Source organism: Phoenix dactylifera, chromosome 3 (genome assembly GCF_051530095.1).
Source record: "Phoenix dactylifera cultivar Ajwa chromosome 3, Ajwa_hap1_PhDact_Kaust_v1.1, whole genome shotgun sequence".
NCBI lineage: Eukaryota > Viridiplantae > Streptophyta > Magnoliopsida > Arecales > Arecaceae > Phoenix > Phoenix dactylifera.
Window position 1 is genome coordinate 16138225 of NC_143192.1, and position 19174 is coordinate 16157398.

Consider the following 19174-nt stretch of genomic DNA (forward strand, 5'->3'; position numbering starts at 1 on the left):
ATTCATCTATTAAAAGAACAATGTATTGTTAAGAATAAGAAATACAAATCTATATACAATTAACTTACACAAAGTGATCTTCATCAAGGAGGAAATCAGTTGTTGCTTTAGAGCACGAAGTGAGTATATCTTTTTGCTTCTGTAACATTTGTCTTGGCCTCTCTGATGTCACCGATCTCTCAACATCTATGAATATAGTGGAATCTCTGATATGCTAAGAGTGACACAAGTATAAGAAAACATTTATAGTTAGCGAAGTACAGGATTAGTGGATATTACAAGCACACGATACAAAATTACCAAAATGCATAGGGAAACATAATAATTATATGACAAATTTCTATACCTCTCTGAGAGGGAGAGTGGACAAATCTTTTTGTATTGGAACTGACTTGTGGAGCTCCATAAGTGTAGATGTAGTAAGCTCCATCAAATAAGATGACTGAGCATGCGAGTCCTCTTTGGTAATGGCATGGGCCATACTTGCTTCACCTATCTTCCTGACCTATTGTTTCTTTTTTGCATGTTTATATCACTTGTGAAGCCATGATATGGCCTTTGCCTTCTCTGTAGGTCTTCTCTCATGTGCTCCCAACATCACTCGCTTGCAAAAGGAGGACACATATTTGGTGGCGCTAGCTTCCTTCTCGTGCTCAACATCAGCCACCCACCTGATACAAACAAGCATTTATGTAGTAAGCATTGATCATACAATATGAAAATTATGTATTGGTGCAAAAAAACAATAAAATATCTTCACAATATATGCACTATGATGTATATCCTCGGCCTCCACTACAGTGGATAAGGCTCCATAATTTCATGCTTCGGCCTATGGTGACAAACAATAATATCTATATTTCGGCCTATAGTGGCAAACCATAATATTTGTGTTTCGGCCTATAGTAACCAAAACATCCATGCTTCGGCCGATGGTGGAAAACCATAATATCTACAATTCAGCCCGTGGTGGTGAATATGTCATGATTTGGCCCATAACTAGCAATCCATAACATGTCTAGTCCAAATTCTTTCATTCAGCATTCAAATTATTCAATTTCATCCATGCTAAAGAAAATATAATTTTATATTATATTTTGGCCAAATTCAAAAATATCCATTATCATATTCCAAACAACCAAAATATATTCCAAGCAACTAATCATCGATATTTGATATGTCTATACAATAAATAAATATACATTTATATATTTAGATCAAAAATCAATCAACAATTACATAGCAAATGATGCAAAAATTCAGTCATCGATACATGTTACAAAAGAATTTATATTCATATAGGTGATTGTATACATAAATTCTTACCTGTACCAATCTTAGACTCAAGTACAACGAACATCAATCCACCTTTTGATTTATGAACTCGAAGGCAGGGTGTCCAGTTTAGCAGCATCTTGCCTAGATCCCCTAGAGGATCAAGTCTCATCCTCAGATTAATCATAAATAACCATGGTTAATATTGAATATTATAGATGGATAAATACATGGTTGCACAATATCGGCTCGAGACTCGTGCTTACACAATACCGACTCGATGCCCTTCATCGCATGATGTTGGCCAAGGACCCCTCCAAGGGTCACTTGTCAACTTGGGTTTACCTAGATATTTGGATCCTCCATTGGTCCATAAGATATTTAGTGAGAGAAAGAGAGAAAGCAGAGAGAGAAAGAGTGGAGAAGAGAGAGGAAAGAGAGGAGAGAGCAAGAGAGAGAAAGAGAGACAAGGCAAGATAGGGAGAAACCCATGGTTCTCTTCTCAAAAGAGAGAAAGGAAGGGGCCTCTAGGGCCAACCACCCCTATAGTGGTGACCTCCAGAAAGCAGCAGCAGCAGTAACAATGACAACCTAGATGACAAGCCACGGCCGGTGGCTAGCGGCGGTGTGGAAGAAAAAGAAATAGGGGAGACACTATTTCAAAAGAAATTCAGTGACTTTTCAACAATAATCGAACTAATGGAGCCGTCAACAACGATTGAGAAACTCGAAGATAGGTATAGAAGAGGGGTTGGGGGTGGATTATCTCGTTCCGATGGCGAATCAATGGTGGTTCGCCATGCACGCTAAATGAAAAATCAAGAGAGATTTGAGGGGTTTTGCCGGTAGTTGATCGGGGTTTAGGAGTAGGATGCCTTCAGGGAATGAGACAAACTCCTTTCTAGAGTCTACTTTTTCCGTCTCATGTACGAGCCATGTGAGATTCAAAAATTTTTCCTCCTTCGATCCCAAGCTAAAATTTGTGCGCGCTTATAAGCTGGTCAATGGACCAGACCCTATACATCATAATATCACCACCATCAATGAACCTACCACTAACCATCGGCAACGAAGGTGGCAATCTGATGGGAGAGGAAGGAAAACTTATAGAAGAAGACGACAGCAGCATAGAGAAATGCTAGGGCAAGGAGGGCTTGGAGCAATTGCGACCGATTGAGAGAGAGGACTACTTCTAACTTTCATCTCCTCATAATTCTTGTTCTATCTCTTTCCTCCTCGGATCAAAGAATTGGGGATCAATGGAAGAAATCAAAACCCCCAACAGATCCCAAAGCCAAATCCTAATCGCATTTGATCAAATTCAGTGAAGGTGATGATAAAAGGTGGCATTGTCCCCTTACAAATAAAAGATTCTTCAATGCTCCAAATATGCCTTCATGCCTAATAGGCTCTCCCTGGGACCATCCACTTCCCCCAATCACCTGATCTAAAGCATGGTATCTGAATAGTATATGGAGCATGGCATCCATCTGCCTGCACTTTTGAAGCAAGATGAAGTCCCTGTCACAAAAAGATGACCGAGATGCTTTCTTTAAGCTCCTCAATCCAAAAGGTTTCTTCGTCATCTTCCATCCTTAAGTAAAAGCAATCCATGGCGGCACTTTAGCTTCTCACCAAGCATAAGTGGTCCTTCCAAGTCCTTATAGGGGAGAAACTATATGTAATTCATTAAGAATATGATGAAGAGGAGGAAGAGGATCCGAGAAGTGGATAAGGAAGATGATAAAGAGAAGAGGATCGGGGAATGTAGTGAGGAGAAATTAATCCCTAGATCTGATCTACCAGCTCAGATATAGATTAAAGCAACGGTAACCTATCACATGTCCACTAAATAAAATAATTAAAAAAAGTCAAACAAGCTCATTTCGATCTCATGCTCTCTCTCATCCTCTTATTCCTGCTCCCTCACTGTGACTGACCCCTTGCCAACAATTGGTTGCCATCACCTCATCTACAGTTGCCAACTCTGTATGTTAAATGGGCTTGTTTTTTTTTTTTTATGAAAAAATATTTTACAAGAATGATATCTGCGTAATGTGCATATTTTTGAAGATTTTTCTTTTATTTTTTTGAATTTCAGAGTGAAGTTGATTTTTCTCTCTCCTATCCATTTTTTATATGGGCACGCAATTTTTTACCTTTTTTCCTACTATTAAAAACTGAATTTTAGTATGGTTGAATTTCTTGGCATGCCACTAAATATCTAATTTTACTAAGATTGAATTTCTAGGCATGCATTTTTTTTGTGACTTGTGTCTTCCGCGCTGCCATATGGATATTGGGTCCATTAGTTGCTAATAAAGTGTTGCTGAGCCATGCATCTTCCCAAAATCTGGTGGTTTTAGCGTTTTCTATCTCAAATCACAATATGTTCCAAAGTTGTGGTAATGTTTTGCACATTCCTCTGCAGATGAAAGAGATCTTCTTCCAAAAGGCTTTAGCTACATATTTATGGGATAATAGCATGCTACTTCCTTTAAAACATCTTCTCCTTAGAGATAGGGCCATCCCAATTTGATATTAGTAATATCTTTGATCCCTTGACCCCTTTCATCCTTTGATTTACAAACCTTCCTTCAGTCCATAAGCAATGATCTGCGACCTCTTTTATTCCATTCTATCGTAAAAAGCTCCACGATAATAATAAATCGTTCTGTAAATAAGTAGGTAGTGCCGAGATTACAGAGTTTAACAATTTCAGTCGTCCTTCCTTTCCAAGCACACGTTTTCTTATCAACTTTTTCGATGAGACACCAATCTTCGTTTTTTTTAAAAAAAATCTGCCTTCTACAAATGGCAGTCTAAGGTAAGTGATGGATAGCTCAGTTCTTAAGCTGATTTTATCTGCAGGCATTGTCTAGTTTACGTCCTAGTAAACGCTATGTAGTTTTTCAAGAGGTTAAAAGCTAGACCAGCGATCAATTCAAAGTTTATATCCTTAACAAAAATGATAATGTGTCTTAAAGAAAAAGATATGGTGAAAGTACTACTTTCTACGTCTGAAATCAGAACCTCTGCCCATTTGCATGCACTGAGGCAACCAAGGATATATTTCATACACTTGAAATACTTTCAAACACGAGCTGGAAGACTAGGCAGTCATCGCCCATATCTTTCTTGTGGTGCTAGTTCTGAAAATACAAATCACTTACTGATTCATGTGCAGTTACTAGCACCAATGGTATATTTTATACTGGAGCAGCCCATTCCATTTGGTTGCTATAAATAACTAGAAAATTTAAAACATAGCAGAATCTTGAGCAGTTCCTAGCTCATGAGGTTCAATAATCCGCCAAAATCCGCGACCGACTAAGACAGCTGAAATAAAGTGTGGCATAGCTCATGAGGAAGCTTAATCAAAGAACCAGCTCAATTTCTAAGTAAGCCATTAGATTAGATGCCTAAGTAAGCAAACATAGAACATCTATATTGGTTTTACAGCATCCGTGGTTTTAAACCAACACAAGAGAATCTGTAGAGCACCAAGCTCTGGTTGGATAGGTGATGTATTTCAGCTGGATTCAAAATTCGTGGCGAAGGTGACTCGATTTACAAAATTACAACAAAACGTGTTGGAAATTGTCCTGATTCAAACCCTGTGCTTTCAAATCCCTTCCACAGATGAACTGATTACCAAGTTATCGGACTCATTTAGACTAACCCATGGTTGCTGACAATGAAGTATTCAACAGTGATACTGCATAAGCTCTCAATCTCACTGTGAGTTTTAGCAAATATAGTTGATCAGAACAGTGGATCCCAGATAAACTTCTTGGATGCTGTTAAAATCATCATCCCCCCGCCCCAAAGAAAATGAAATATAAATGATATTAATTCTGCATACTTTCCTACTTCCACAGTCACATTTATGCAGACTCCAAACAGCAACAACATTGAGTTTCTTTTGAGTTAAATTATTCCCATTTTTTCCACTTTGTATTCCAAATTGAACATCTCGAACACTTCTACCAGTTGCTGACAAATATAAAGAAAATATCAAAAAATTGCATGCTTATCAACCAAAAGAAGACGAGGTTGGTTCAATAATTGACAAATGCTCCATCAGAGACAACATAGAAATCTTGTGAAGTTAAGCACTGCGAGGCCTCTTTCTCGAGTTATCTTCACTGCCGTTGACCCGTTCGCATTCATCGAGCCATTCACTATATCTGTCATGCCAAGATTCACAAAACCACTGCAAAAATTAGTAAAACTTCAAGAATATATTGACAATAGAATCATTGGAAAAGAATTGTGCCATGAGAACATACATATCGATGGGCTCTGTTAAATCTGCCAATCAAACCAAGACAAGAAATTAAATAATGTTAGAATTACATGCAGATCAATACATGTAGTTGAGATCAATGAACGAATGAAGAAAAAGTGATCAGGATTAACTTACGGTTGATGGAGGTGATATAGATTGCTTTGCAGGCCCTGCAGTAGGCCTCCCCAGTCTTCAGTTTCATGTCCCTGAGCGACGAAGAAAACCCATCAGCTTCTTCTAGTTTCAATATGGATACCAAGTTCCTCCGCAATATTAATTTAAACTGAACCCAAGAATGAGGAGAGCTGCAAGACAGGTCACTTACATGGAGCAGTCGATGCTCTTGTCATGGTTGCAGAAAGGGCAGGTGAAGCTCACGTCCAGCTTAGGCTGGGGCTTCTTGGGAACTACCTTTGGCCTTGTCTTCCTCTTACCCATCTTCTCAACACGTAGGGTTTCTGGAGATCAGAAACTACGCTCAAGAAAGAGAGCCTGGTAAATTAAAGAGACAAGAATCATAAAGTGGAGAAGGAGACGATGAGAGGAGTAGAATTCTTTACCTTTCAAGAAGCCAAGGATTGTTGGTCTTGAGCCCAGGGAGAGAAGGATTATTGCTTCGCTGCTCTCGGCACTCTCTCTCTCTCTCTATAAGAAGGAAAAGGAGGACTTCGATTCTGACTCGGAGAACTGGGATGACCGCTGGAGACTCGGTAAGATACGCGTAAAGGTACAACGGCCCGCCGGAGAAACCGGCTAGTTGTAGCATTTGACGGTTGCGATGGAATGCCAGCATCCAGTCTTCCTAGTAGGACTCTGACTCCTCTGTTTTCTTCTTGTCAATGTCAGCCAAGGGCGATCATCCTTCTGCTCGTTACGTGGAGTCCGAAAACCCTGAAGCTATCATCCTTCTCTCTTTTCCTTCATCTGGGTTGCTACTTCACAGGCTTGTTTCTGTGAATCTAGGCTCTCTCTTTCTTCAGGATGGTTCTGGAAAAGCTGAGGGCAAAGCCAAAGCCAAAGCCAGCTCCATGGAAGTGACAAACATAAGCTGGATGTAAGCTTAATTCATCTGCCCCTACTGTAACCATAACAGGGGCCGTTGAGTGCTCCCTAAAGGTTTTCTTGTTTCTCTTGATTCCTTGGTTTGGCTAATGTTGGATCAAAACCCAGTATTTGGTTTTCCTTGGTTTCAAATGGTTTTAATGTGTATGTACTCTGGGACTTGTTAAACAAGTTGGTGGAAGTGAAAACAGCTAGTTCAAAATAAATTTTAAAAAAATGGGATTAACAACTGCCAATACCTGGCCAATAAGTAGAGCTTGGCATAATTTTTATCTCAAAATAACTGATCAAATTCTTGCTCATTATGACCTCAGACTCAACTAAGAGAATGAAGTAGCCTGAATAGCCTGTATTCATTTTTTCCTCTTTTTTTTGCCGAAAACAAAGGTGGTTGCCATTCTGCTTGGCAGTGTAAACTCACTAACACAATCAACGAATCAGCCACTGAGAAGGCATCCACAGACCCATGATTAAAGATGGCCATCCAAAACCCCAAAAGCAACAGACTCCCACCCATAACCAGTCAGTCTACAAAGCATGCTAAACAACTGCTTGAAGCATCGCAAATCTAGTACTTGTTGGATATTTAAATCCCCCGATGCAACGACGGGCTCTGTTCTCTCTTTTATGATGGCAGCCAGGCACATCCAGATTACATCTCCTCTAGAGAACTATATTCAGGGATGAAACGCCAGAGCCAAGAGGAGATCTTGGAAAGGACTACCCTGTAATATATTTCAGCCATGTCTTGAAATGTCAAAAACATGATAAGGTATCTATTTTGGAATTAATCCACTGGATAATTCCATGCAAATCTACAAAATCATCAACAAATAGGACATAACGTTTGAAGCCTCCAAATGAAGGTATAGGTGCTGTCACCCACACATCACGATGAACTAAATATAATGGAGAGAGAGATTGTCTCATAGAAACATTCAAAGGAAGTTTCATACTCTAAGTTGACAAGATTCACAAACTTTATTAACATCAAAAAACTCAGAGTAATCTAATGCCTCATTGTGCTTTAAAGAAAAATGTTTTCGATTCACCTGGTGCTTCGCCTCCTACGTGGATCTTCTTTGCACTTACTAATGTCTTGTTGCATTGGAAGAGTGCACCGATCTTCATCAATTGGTCCCTTCAGAAGCGATGCCTTGATCTGTAATTCCTTACTACAAAGTCCCCAAAGAAAAAAATTCAACAGAAAAATTATTCTCGAATGTGAGTTGGGAAATTGATAATAAATTCTATTTGAGTTGTGGCTCAACCAGCACATTGAATAAATTTAAATCAGACCTTGGAGTATGCAATTTTATTCAACCAATATGAGAGGTATACATGCCCTTAACACTGCCCATAGAGACCCGATCCGTTCTTGTATAAATTTGAGACTGTTGCAGCAAAGCTAGAACCTAAAGTCATGTGGCAGGTGGCTCCAGAGTTAGTTACCCATTGATTGATTGTCTGGTGGTTGTTAACTATATATATATAAGAGACATGTTGAGGACTGAGTTGCATGCCTACAAATGCTGGCTGTAAATTGTTGGGACTTTGACTATATCTAAAATAATCTTGTCTGTGGAGTCTCCATTCCTTTTAAAGATCAGACAATGAACAGACTACTGATTTTGACTTCCACTAGAAATATTGTTTGCCACATTAGTGTTAGATCACTAGTTGTTCATCTGATTGTTGGATGATGGAGTCCAAGTTGGGGAAGATCGACTTCAGTCACCTTGATAACCCATGCTATTTTACTGATTTGAATGATCATTGCTCATCACATAGTATATTATGATATTGTTTTTGTCACTATTTCGACCTCTTTTGAGCTTGATTTGAGTTAGAATTATAGTGTAGAGCGGTCAGCTAGATCATGGAATGACCAAACTGAAGATGGATACTGATTGAGCCATTGCCTATATGTAAGTAATGGAGCATCAAGCTCATTAATGTGGGTGAATTTGCTCAGTTTTCAATGACAGTAACAAAGTGTTCATCATCTGATCCTAATCCATTCATAGTCACAAGATGAAAATCTGACACTTTTTCTTCAATGGCAGCAAGAGAGTTTGATGGGTATTTGATCTGTTGTATAGTCGATAGCAGATAAAGAGCCCTTGCTGACTTTTTGCGGCTGTTCCGGGAGAAGAGGCTTCCTAATCATTGATTGTTGTTTGAAAAGTTCTCCAAGAGTGTCACAAGCTTCTTTCACAATCTTGAGACTAAGTAGTTGAGAAGAAAGACTTTCCATCAATTTTGCATTGCTGCCGCTTTTCATAAATTGATGATTTCTTCTCCATGCGATGCTTCTGGATATTTTTTTTCCTTCGATTCAGATAGATTTGAAGGCTGAAGTGTTTTTGGAGGTATTTTAATTGGCCCATTAACATAGCCCATCTAGTCGGTGCTAATAAGAATAAACTCGATTAATCGCCACATAAGATAGTTGGATTCCTCCAACTTGATTGAAACAAAATTTGGAATGTTGCTGATTGAAAGGGACAAGACAATGGATGATGAACAGAAAGTCATTGATAAAGATTGAAGTAGGAAAAGAAGAAGATGTCTAAATGGATATCAAGAGCAATGACTGAGATACCAGAAAAGATTTCAGAGAAGAATTTTGTGTTAGAGAATATGATTTGCATTCCATTTTGTTATGGTTTCTGTACGAATTATATGCAGGCATCTAGCAACAACTTGTTCTGCATATTTTGCAGAATCAGTGAAGGACTGATAGGAGGACAAATGGCCATCGATGTTGCTTTTGATTATTCACAAATCACAACCCATAGTCATGTATGTTTCCTTGTTTACCATGCTTTGTTCATGTGCCATAGCAATATACTATATTCCCTTTCTTATTCTACACAGTTTCCTATCAAAATATAACTTTTTTCAGCTTATAAAGTAGCCGGGTGAGAAATATGGACTTTGTTTTTGATTCTTGTATTGCTTACCACAGTTCTAATAACCGTTTAATCAACTTCAGAGTTCGTGTTATTTTGTTCATTCTCATGATATTTTGTTGAATCCTGATGGAAAAAGACATTCTCAATGACTCAAATGAAGATGAAAATGAGAAAAAGAATGAATAATCCTTATGGGCAAAAGACTATCAGAGATGAAAGTGCACTCTTTTTGTTTCTAATCCCAATCAAACAAAGAAATGCGTAGCTATAGATCGTTTCAAAGGAAAAATCTAAAAGAACATTTCTAATTATGCTCCAAGATGTATTATTATGTTCATCGTGATTGTAATGTAAATAATAACCCAAAAAATAGTTACAATGCTTTGTCCAACCACTTATTAAAAGGCCAATGGTGCTTTTATTCCTAAACAGTACCACATCATCACCTCATGTAATTATCAATGGATCTCCATAATCATTAAAAATTGAACTTTTTTAAAGAGTTGATGTTTGAGGAGTGTTAAAGGAAAAGAAAAAAATACACAATGGAAGAAAGAGAAGATGAAATCTTTGCAATTAAATTGTATATGAATTGCTTATTTATAATAATATGTATGGGGTATATATATATAAGCCGACCAATAACAAACTTTGAGTATTATAACTACTCTATAAATATTACAAGTTGGTTACATTAATGCCCCCCTTAAATTCAAGATGGTATGGTGGTAGCCAGCTTAAGTTTCGAAACTAAGTCTTGAAACATCCAAGTGGATAGACATTAGTGAAGATACCTGCAATCTGGTTAGTAGAAGAAATAGACGAAGTTGTACAGTACTACAAGGAATGTGTTAATAAACAAAGTGAGAATCAATTTCAATATATTTAGTATGCTCATGTAAGATATAATTATAAGTAATCTGAATAGTACTTTCATTATCACAATAAAGATTGATAGCATGATGATGAGTAACTTCCATATCCTCTAGTAACCATCTAAGCTAGAGAAGTTTATCAGTAGCATCAGCAATAGACAAGTATTCAATTTCAGTGCTGGACCTGGAGACAAAAATCTGCTTCTTACTACACTAAGAGATAGGAGAGTCACCCGAAGGAAACGATAACTTGTAATGGAGCATTTATTAGTAGGAACACCAACTTGATCAGCATCAATATAACCTGTATTCAGTTTCAGTGCTCTGCTTCTTACTACTCCAAGAGATACGAGAGTCGCCTGAAGGAAACAATAACTTGTAGTAGAGCATTTATCGGTACGAACACTAGCTCGATCAGCATAAGTATAAGCACTTAGGTGCAACGAGGAATTGGTAGTAAAATGCAAGCCATAAAACAAAGTACCCTTGACATAGCGTAGAATGTGCAAATCAATAGCATAATGAGTGCATCGAGGAACTATCATAAAAGGACTGACGCTATGAATGGCATAAGCTATGTCAGGACGAGTAACTATGAAATATAAAAGACCACCAACTAACTATCTATAACGAGTAGCATCACAAAGAGGACTTCCATCAGTGGATGTTAATTTAGCATGAGTATCAAGAAGTGTAGAAATAATCTTTCTATATGTCAATCCAGCTCTAAAAATGAGATCAAATGCATATTTGGCCTATAATAAATAATGCCCATCAGAGCTAGATGTAACCTCATGACCCAAGAAGTAACATAATACTCTTCAGTCTTTCATCTCAAATGCTTGATTAAGATGAGATCATCTCCGGTTATAATTATATCGTCCATATAAAGTAAAAAAACTGAATTTTTCAAACTAGGCACAAGAAGCTTGCTTAAGACCATATAAAGCACGACGAAGCCAGCCTACCTTATTAGGTGGACGAGGATAATCTGGTGGTGGCTCTAATATCATGTTAAGGAAAAAAAAATAATAGAAGAAGGAGAAGATGAAATCTTTTTAAATGAATTATATATGAATTGCTTGTATACAATGGTATGTATAGGACGTATATATAAGTCTAATTATAATAAACTTCGAGAATGATAGCAACTCTATTAATATTACAAGTTGGTTACATTAATAAGGTGGAAACAACATTCTTTACCTTAAGACAACCATATATATTGGCATACTGATAATAGCTATTGATAATGGAAGCATAATTTAGCATATATGATTAGGATCATATAACTTATTTGCATACTCCATTCTAATCAGGATAATACAAGTCAGAAACTATTATTTGCTTCCAATTTATAGTTCTCTTTAAGATAATCCGAGAATGGTATATAAAGGATGGACCATGGTTTACTGTACCGACCTGAATCAGATGGTAAGGAGCATACCGTATCGTTCCAGTTCGATATCGGTACTTGGTACGGAAGGCGTACCGATACTCGATATGCTGAAAAGATTCCGTACCATAATATACTGACACAATGCTAGTGTGGTACTAGTACAAAGTTCGGTACAAAGACATCAAACTTTGGGATGGACTCTCCTTGCACTAGGGAGGCCTTGTGTTATAAATATTTGTCAAAATTTTGCATATATTAAATGTTCTAGCAGAATTTTTGGAGTACACTAGAGTATTGTTAATAAAATTATGAGTGATAGATTAAAACCAAACCATCATAAATAAATCAAATAAAAGAAGTACAACAGAAAGTCTGGCCTAGGATAAAGATGTAGGATTACTGTTGCATGTTCTCATGCAATGTTTCTAGTAAACAAGCTCTCAAAGTATAACCATCCCTAACACAATCAAGCAACTCCCACGGAGATCATGATCACAACGGACCTCATTTAATCAGCCAAAAACTACTTGTCCACTAAAATTTGAATTTCCAAAAAAAAAAGTAAACAATAGCAAGGTCTTATATAATACATAAGGAAAAGGTGCAAGCAAAATATTAAGGAGGGGGGAAAACAAAAGATGGGGCTTGCTAGCCAGCTTTACATATTTAATGCTAAATTTAAAAGCCCACATGTAGTCCAAAGAGCTGCCTCAATACACTTTCCATTCAAACTATGAATGAACAAGATCCGGTATGGCTTGCCAAGTCTAGATAGACCTTGTATCCACATGAATTGAAGCCCCATCAAAATTGGACCAAGAGCAATATCAATTCTAGGTACCTTGTATCAACATTAGAGATTTAACCCATAAATCACTCCAGAAATGAGGTAAGAGAGAGCAAAAAGAGTAAAATAAAATAAAATAAAATAATACACAAGTCCCATTCATTTGTTTTTAGACAAAAGAGAAGTGAAATGCTGAAATGGTCCGCTAAATCATCAAAATCCTACAAAGATCATGAAATGCTTTCTTAAGAAAAATCAGGAAAACCCTACCAGATTTTGCATCCTTTTAAACTACTATTCATGTGGGAGAAGTTAAGTTCTCAACATATCTCAATTCTATCATTTTAAGATCTGTGAGCCCTTTGTTTTCTCCTAAGGGTAGTAAGCTTAGATCCATTTGAAAAGAGTGATTGCAACACCTCCACCCCCACCCCCCCCAACAAGATAAAAACAACAGGCACTCAACCAACTGTTATTGTTTTAGGACTTGTGAGATCTTTTCAAGTATGAGGTTTGAATTAGGGGGAAAAAAATCAAGCATTCCTTATTCCAGTCCATCCAAGTGTAAACAAATCTAAAAAGATATAAAAAGGCTGTATAGAGGACATGAGTATAGTATGTCCATGAAGTGCAAAGGCCATAATTTATGAATACTAGAGTATGGCATGTTCAATGCGTGTGACCTGAAAAACATAAATGGTGGAATGTAAACAGCAGAATCATTGGTAAGTACTGAAATGAATTCATGTTGGGAAAGGATTCTATACATAGATATGCGATATAGTTGAGAAAAAGTAGAACCGTCACAGCTAGCAAAAGTTGAGATGCTGAAAATGCGAGTTCTTCATGCATGCAAACTCCAAAATTAGCATTATATAGTAGAATAGATGAGCAAGAATAGATGGCCATATGTAAGATTTTTTGGAGTGATCAATAAATCTTTTGTTCGCTCATATTTTAGATTAGCATATTGAATGGGAGCAATAACTATGCTGGCAGCTCATGAAGAGGGAGTCAGATTGCAGAGAGTGATCTGTAGACAACAACAAGACATTTACTAGTTATGCATTTTACCTCATGATCACAATCAATTGTACATTTAGATAGCACTCTAATAGCCCCAGCCTGAGAGCTGTGATTTCAGAATCCAAGCAATTGTATGCGTAGGAGACAAGCTTTCCAAGTGTTCATTAGTTCAAAAAAAGCAGTCATTGGGCCTATACATTGGAGACAGACTTCAATTTGCTTTATTCTCACTTGATAAGATTTTTAACTAAAGAACTACATTTATCTAATCACAGGCCTTATATTTGTCATGAACATTTTGAATTTGGAACTCGCCAATCAATGAAGGAGGTGATAATCGAGTGAAGTTGAGATAATGGTGAATTTGTTGATCTTTATATCTTCAGGAATGATAAATTGCTCTAATTGGATTTACAGGAAACATTTCAAGGCTACAAATATGGTGGGCCTACGTGTGAGAGAATCCAATAACCATACGTCCTAGGAAAGAAGATCATCCATAGTTTTATAGCATCCTAGAACATCTTATAATGCAGCCTTTGGAACTGGAGTACTTGTGAGAGGGCTAATGAGTTCTGTTAGACAAGGTTACAGGGTACTGATCATCAGACTTTGACGATCTGAGTTGGAATGGCGATTATATTAGATCACCAGTCAGTGATCCATATTCCAAGCAATCAGCAGTATGGGAGTTCTCTCTTCTAGCCAGGCATTGGCTTTGACTGCTATACCTTCAGATAGAACAAGAAGAAATTTAGGGTAGGGGCATCTAAAAGATTTCATGGATGCTTTATTGATTGTATGGCCTGCTCCTCAATTAACTGTGACCTGAATGAAACATATTTAGAATGTGTTTAGTGAAGAAACTGAAAATTAGATTGAAATTAATATATATATATATATATATATATATATATATATATATATATATATATATTCTTTCTGCCGAGACTATGAAAGGAAAACAATTAATTTCCCTCAGCATTCATATAAAAATGACTCAAATATTGGTTCACATTATTTTGAGAGGAAGTGTATAAAACTCTTGGATTTATGCTATCTGAGAGGATGAGTCTTCGCACACAAAATAGACAGATAGGCTCCATAGAGTCCAGCTTTTCAAATGATAAAAGTTTAGTCTAGTGGGATATAGATTAAATAATCTCAAAGATGTTTAAACTTTGACAAGGAGCATTTTCTGCAAAAAGGTTTAGCTACGGTGAATGTATAACTATAATGTTTTTCTTCATTTAACAAAAAGTATGAACAGTTAATTATGGCTTACTGATTTGGACTAAGGCTAACAAATGTAATATAATCTCACAGAGTTGCAGGTAGAGTTGTTAAACTAAATGGGCATGTAGGCCTTTAACTGGTCTTTGCTATTGACTCAGATATAAATAGCAAACTAATACTTCAAGATGTCAAAAGCCATGATAAAAAATAATAGATGATGGGTTTAGAGGGAATCTTTGCAAGTTCTAATCACCTTAGGCCACACTTTGCCAACACAGCCAAAGGAAATTACATGTTAGATTCTCGATACAAGTACATGCACATACAATCTTAATTGGTCAGCCATACCTGACCTTTAGTGAATTTTCATATAAAATTGCAAGAATTACTTAAGAATTATGCACACGAGACTGATTAAGAAGTAGTGTAATTTGATACAATAAAACTGAACAAACAGTTTTCAGATAACATGAGGAAACCAGTCTTTGACATGAATTCATATATAAATAACAATCTAAAAAATTAAAGATTCAAAAGCGATTAGAAGAATGATAGATAGTTTATTGAAAAATTATGAATGTTTTATTCACTTTAGGCATACTGGCAACACAGTTATAGCAAACTGATTGTTTTACTATTCTCAATATAATGCAAGTACATACACATAGCATCTTAGTCCACCACAAGTACGGTAACATGTCACTTTGAATGATGGTATGATTTTATTCAGGTATTTAACCAGTCAAAAGGAACCTTTTCAAATGTAATCTTTAAATTAGTATAGCAGCAATTGTCAAAAAAGGCATGCTCAGCTCTACCATCTACTTTTAAGTGTGAATATCGGGCCTACAAATTATCTCAAAAGATAGTCCTAATCCTAGCAAATAAAGAGGAGTTCTCTTTCCAAGCATTCTTGTCTTTTTATTTCAATTTGGAGTTGTGAAGAAGCCATAGCCTGAAGGAGCAAATGAAGCTGTTCAGGCTGCCTTTTGAGAAAATGGTCAGCTCCAGGCTACTGAATGACTCTTATAGATGGGGAGCTCCAACAGCCATTTCTGTGAAACAGTTTTCATGGTCAGAAGCCTTTCATGTTCCTCTTGCAAAGATTTCAGGCGAGAAATGTTGCTATGGAGAACTTAGTTCTCTAAAGTACTTTATTATCAATCAAAAACAGATCATAGAACCCCTTCAAGTCATTTTTCTAAGGTTGTTATTGGAACTTTAAACATTTTACTTTTTCCCACCCTCAAGTTCTTTTTAAACTAGTAGCGATATTAAAACTGGTATACTTGCTTACTACCAGGGAGGTCATTGAGAAGCTTGCTGCTACAATGTCGGAGCTTGCTCATGCACTAGCTGGTGTGCTAGCCCAGAATTTGGGGTAAAACAGACATGGACTTCCAGAGAACTGCAACAAGAGCACATGCTACCTTCGCCTGAATCGATAAACCCCCATGTCCCTTCTCGCCAAAAGCCTTTGGTTTGATGCCTCACAATGACAGCAACTTCCTCACCATCCTCTATCAAGATCAGGTTGGCAGACTGCAATTGATGAAGGATTCTGACTGGGTCGCCCTCAGACCAAATCCAGATGCACTCATTGTCAACATTGGAGACCTCTTTCAGGTTATCATAGCCTCACAACATCACCATTTGCACTTTTAAAGATTTAATATATATAGGCACCATAAGATCCAGTTGTTAGTCTTTTGTGAACATGATTAAAGCATGATTATCTAACCTTACCTTCTCCATATGAATTATGAGCCGACTCAAGCTGCATTACCATAGCTAATAGTGCAACCAATTGATTCATTCTCCTGCAAACACCCTTAGCGAATCCATGCCTAGCATCATTGTTTCAAACAAAAGACTTGCCATATATATCACATCAAAGGATAGCTATGTGTATTAAGCTTCCACTAAGAGGGGGGAACCAAGTCACAAACATTTAGTTCTTTTATTCCTAGCTTTATTTTATTAGAAGTTGACTTATTGTCTAATTTGGTGATTAATGTAGGCATGGAGCAATGACCAACATTCGACGTCTCGGTACTAGACCCCGCACCGGTGCCACATTAGCACATTGTCAGTACAATACAGTATAGGGTTTGTTTGACATACCGAGTATCGGTTCGCCACCCATATCGGGTACTGGTACCGAACCGGTATGGTATGGTACGTCCTGTACCGCCCGGCTAGGGCCGGTACGGTGTACCTTGGCAATGACATTTTCAAAAGCATGGAGAACAACGTAATGACCAATGGGAAGATGGAGTGGTATTCCATAGCCTACTTCCTCTGCCCATCATATGATTCGACCATAGGGAGCTGCAAGGAACCCTCCTTCCACAAGAGCTTCACCTTTGGAGAACCCAGGAAGCAAGTGCAACAGGATGTCAAAAGATGTGAACAAAAAGTAAGCCTTCCAAGATTCCTCCTATAGCTTATTTCTTTCTATACAGACAGTAACCTGCCGCTTGTATCCTAATCTTCAGTGTTTGTTGCACAAGAGGAAGAAAAAGGAATGAGAAGGGATAATAGAAAGAATAGAATACCCATTTCTTAGGATACATTTGTATTTATATGTAGCAGAAACTCGGATTTTAGGAATTCTGATTGATGCTTCTGAACAGCTTCCATAAAAAAAAAAAAAAAAAGAATAAGAAGACATTAATGATTCCATCATTTTTTTTATGTTTTATTTTTAATTTGGTGATTTCTTGTTTGTATCATCATCAGTAATATTATTCTTGTTTCATACGTTTCCTTAGATTTTGTGAAAGATTTGAGAATAGCTATATAACCTAGAAATGCTTCAGATAGGAGACAACATACTGAGCACCAGCAGCAGACCCAACAGATATTTGTGCTAATCCAGCACTCATGTGAATCCTAGGAGTCGAACATGTCTCGCATTTCCTACAAGGAGAGGTATGTATAATTATATTTCTAAAGAACCCAGCTAAACTTTAAGAAAGGATGAAAATAATATTGATAACTATGTCATAGCTCAAAAAAAAAAAAAAGATATCCATGTCAAATTCTTGGAAAATTATCGTAGTATGAAAGAAACAAACATAACATAAACAAATAACAACAATCATTATATACTTTTCATGAATAAGCCATGAATAATGGGAGGTATCATTGAATGATTTGCCACTTATTTTATCATTCAGGTGAAAGATCTGCCAAACCATTCAACTGACAAAAAATTGTTGAGTAATTAATAAATATCTTCAAATTGGAGATAATTATGTGATAGCTCCAGGGACATGGTCAATCTCATACTCAGTTTGGGACCAGAAGCTATTGTTATCTAACAACTTTAACTGACTGACTGCAATCTTTTACAAGGTCAGAAGAGATGTGATTTTAGAGAAGTTTCATCACTTGCATGGTCATGATGATATATTTGGCAAAAGCCTGTTAGCCATGGAATGGATCAAAGAAACATACTCATCATCCTTCAGAAATTGCTACCTCACAACCTTCATAGAGAATGAGAAGACACAAATTTTGACAATGAGAGACATTAAAAAATCACAAACACAATCCCCTTGGGCTTGATGAGAGCAATTAAATAGGGGCACCTCTGATTATAAAACCTAGTGATCTATTGAGGCTTAATCTAAGATCCCGTTGTTTTTGAGGGGTAACATGTTAGAGTGCATTTGTTTTGAGAGAACTTGAGTGCAATGTTATTTTGTCCCTCTTTTCAGCTTGTTAAATAAAAAAGTTTTTTTTTTAAAAAAAACTGCATTCCTTTGTTGGCAACAGCTTTTCTTTTTTTATTCTTTTTCTTTTTTTTTGAGCAAAACATGCTGACATGGTCATCACAAACAACTTTTTGCGCCCAACTGTGATAAAGCAGTGAACAATTAGCTGCTAAATTTAGTTGCTCGCTATGTCTTCCATTACACTGTGTTTCCACTTCAAGACGATGTTGACAGGCTAAATCTTCTTATGTCCTTAAGGATTTCTTAGGTCTTACCTTTAATTAGAATAAATGGTTATTCTATTAGAAACCATACCCACCTGGAATTCTTACTTAGAATTATAGTGCAGTTTGCAAGAATAAATCCTTCAAAAAATGATGCATAAACCCACAAAGGACTCAAATGAACAAGAAGAAATATTAAAAGGATGATAATGGAGGAAGCATATGTTCATCAAATCCACCACACTCCTGTGCCAAGAAATAACTGATTAAACAAATTTATACTGAATAACAATCTCCTGGTACAACAATGAGGCATTCTTGTAATAAGAGATTGCATGGAAAACTGAATTTGAGAAATA

General features: G+C 36.9%; 1 protein-coding gene and 1 long non-coding RNA gene across 4 annotated transcripts; both read right to left on the bottom strand.

The window, feature by feature from the left end:
• Nucleotides 1–68: 68 nt before the first annotated feature.
• Nucleotides 69–3065, bottom strand: LOC149767929 (uncharacterized). The gene is made up of 3 exons (XR_016399790.1): nt 1327–3065; nt 347–671; nt 69–214 (listed from the first exon to the last, which is right to left on the bottom strand). It is a non-coding gene; the product is annotated as an uncharacterized LOC149767929 (long non-coding RNA).
• A 2056-nt stretch (nt 3066–5121) lies between these two features.
• On the bottom strand, nt 5122–7451 carry LOC103724380 (transcription elongation factor 1 homolog). Of its 3 annotated transcripts, none has more exons than XM_026800525.4 (5): nt 6127–7451; nt 5892–6024; nt 5702–5772; nt 5568–5589; nt 5122–5465 (listed from the first exon to the last, which is right to left on the bottom strand). In XM_026800525.4, exons 2-5 carry the CDS (start codon nt 6002–6004, stop codon nt 5387–5389), a joined length of 285 nt encoding a protein of 94 aa, XP_026656326.4. In that variant the 5' UTR covers nt 6005–6024; nt 6127–7451; the 3' UTR covers nt 5122–5386. The 3 variants fall into 3 exon arrangements, with proteins under 3 accessions (XP_026656326.4, XP_008813834.3, XP_008813833.3); XM_008815612.6 differs by having other exon boundaries at nt 5892–6058; nt 6127–7423; XM_008815611.6 differs by having other exon boundaries at nt 5892–6038; nt 6127–7422.
• Between the last annotated feature and the right edge of the window lie 11723 nt (nt 7452–19174).

Coding starts and splice junctions, on each gene's coding strand:
- LOC103724380 (XM_026800525.4), bottom strand. CDS start 6,004: ATGGGTAAGAGGAAGACAAGGCCAAAGGTAGTTCCCAAGAAGCCCCAG. Junction 5,773..5,891: donor AAGAGCATCGACTGCTCCAT/GTAAGTGACCTG, acceptor TTCGTCGCTCAG/GGACATGAAACTGAAGACTG. Junction 5,466..5,567: donor TTAACAGAGCCCATCGATAT/GTATGTTCTCAT, acceptor TTGGCATGACAG/ATATAGTGAATGGCTCGATG.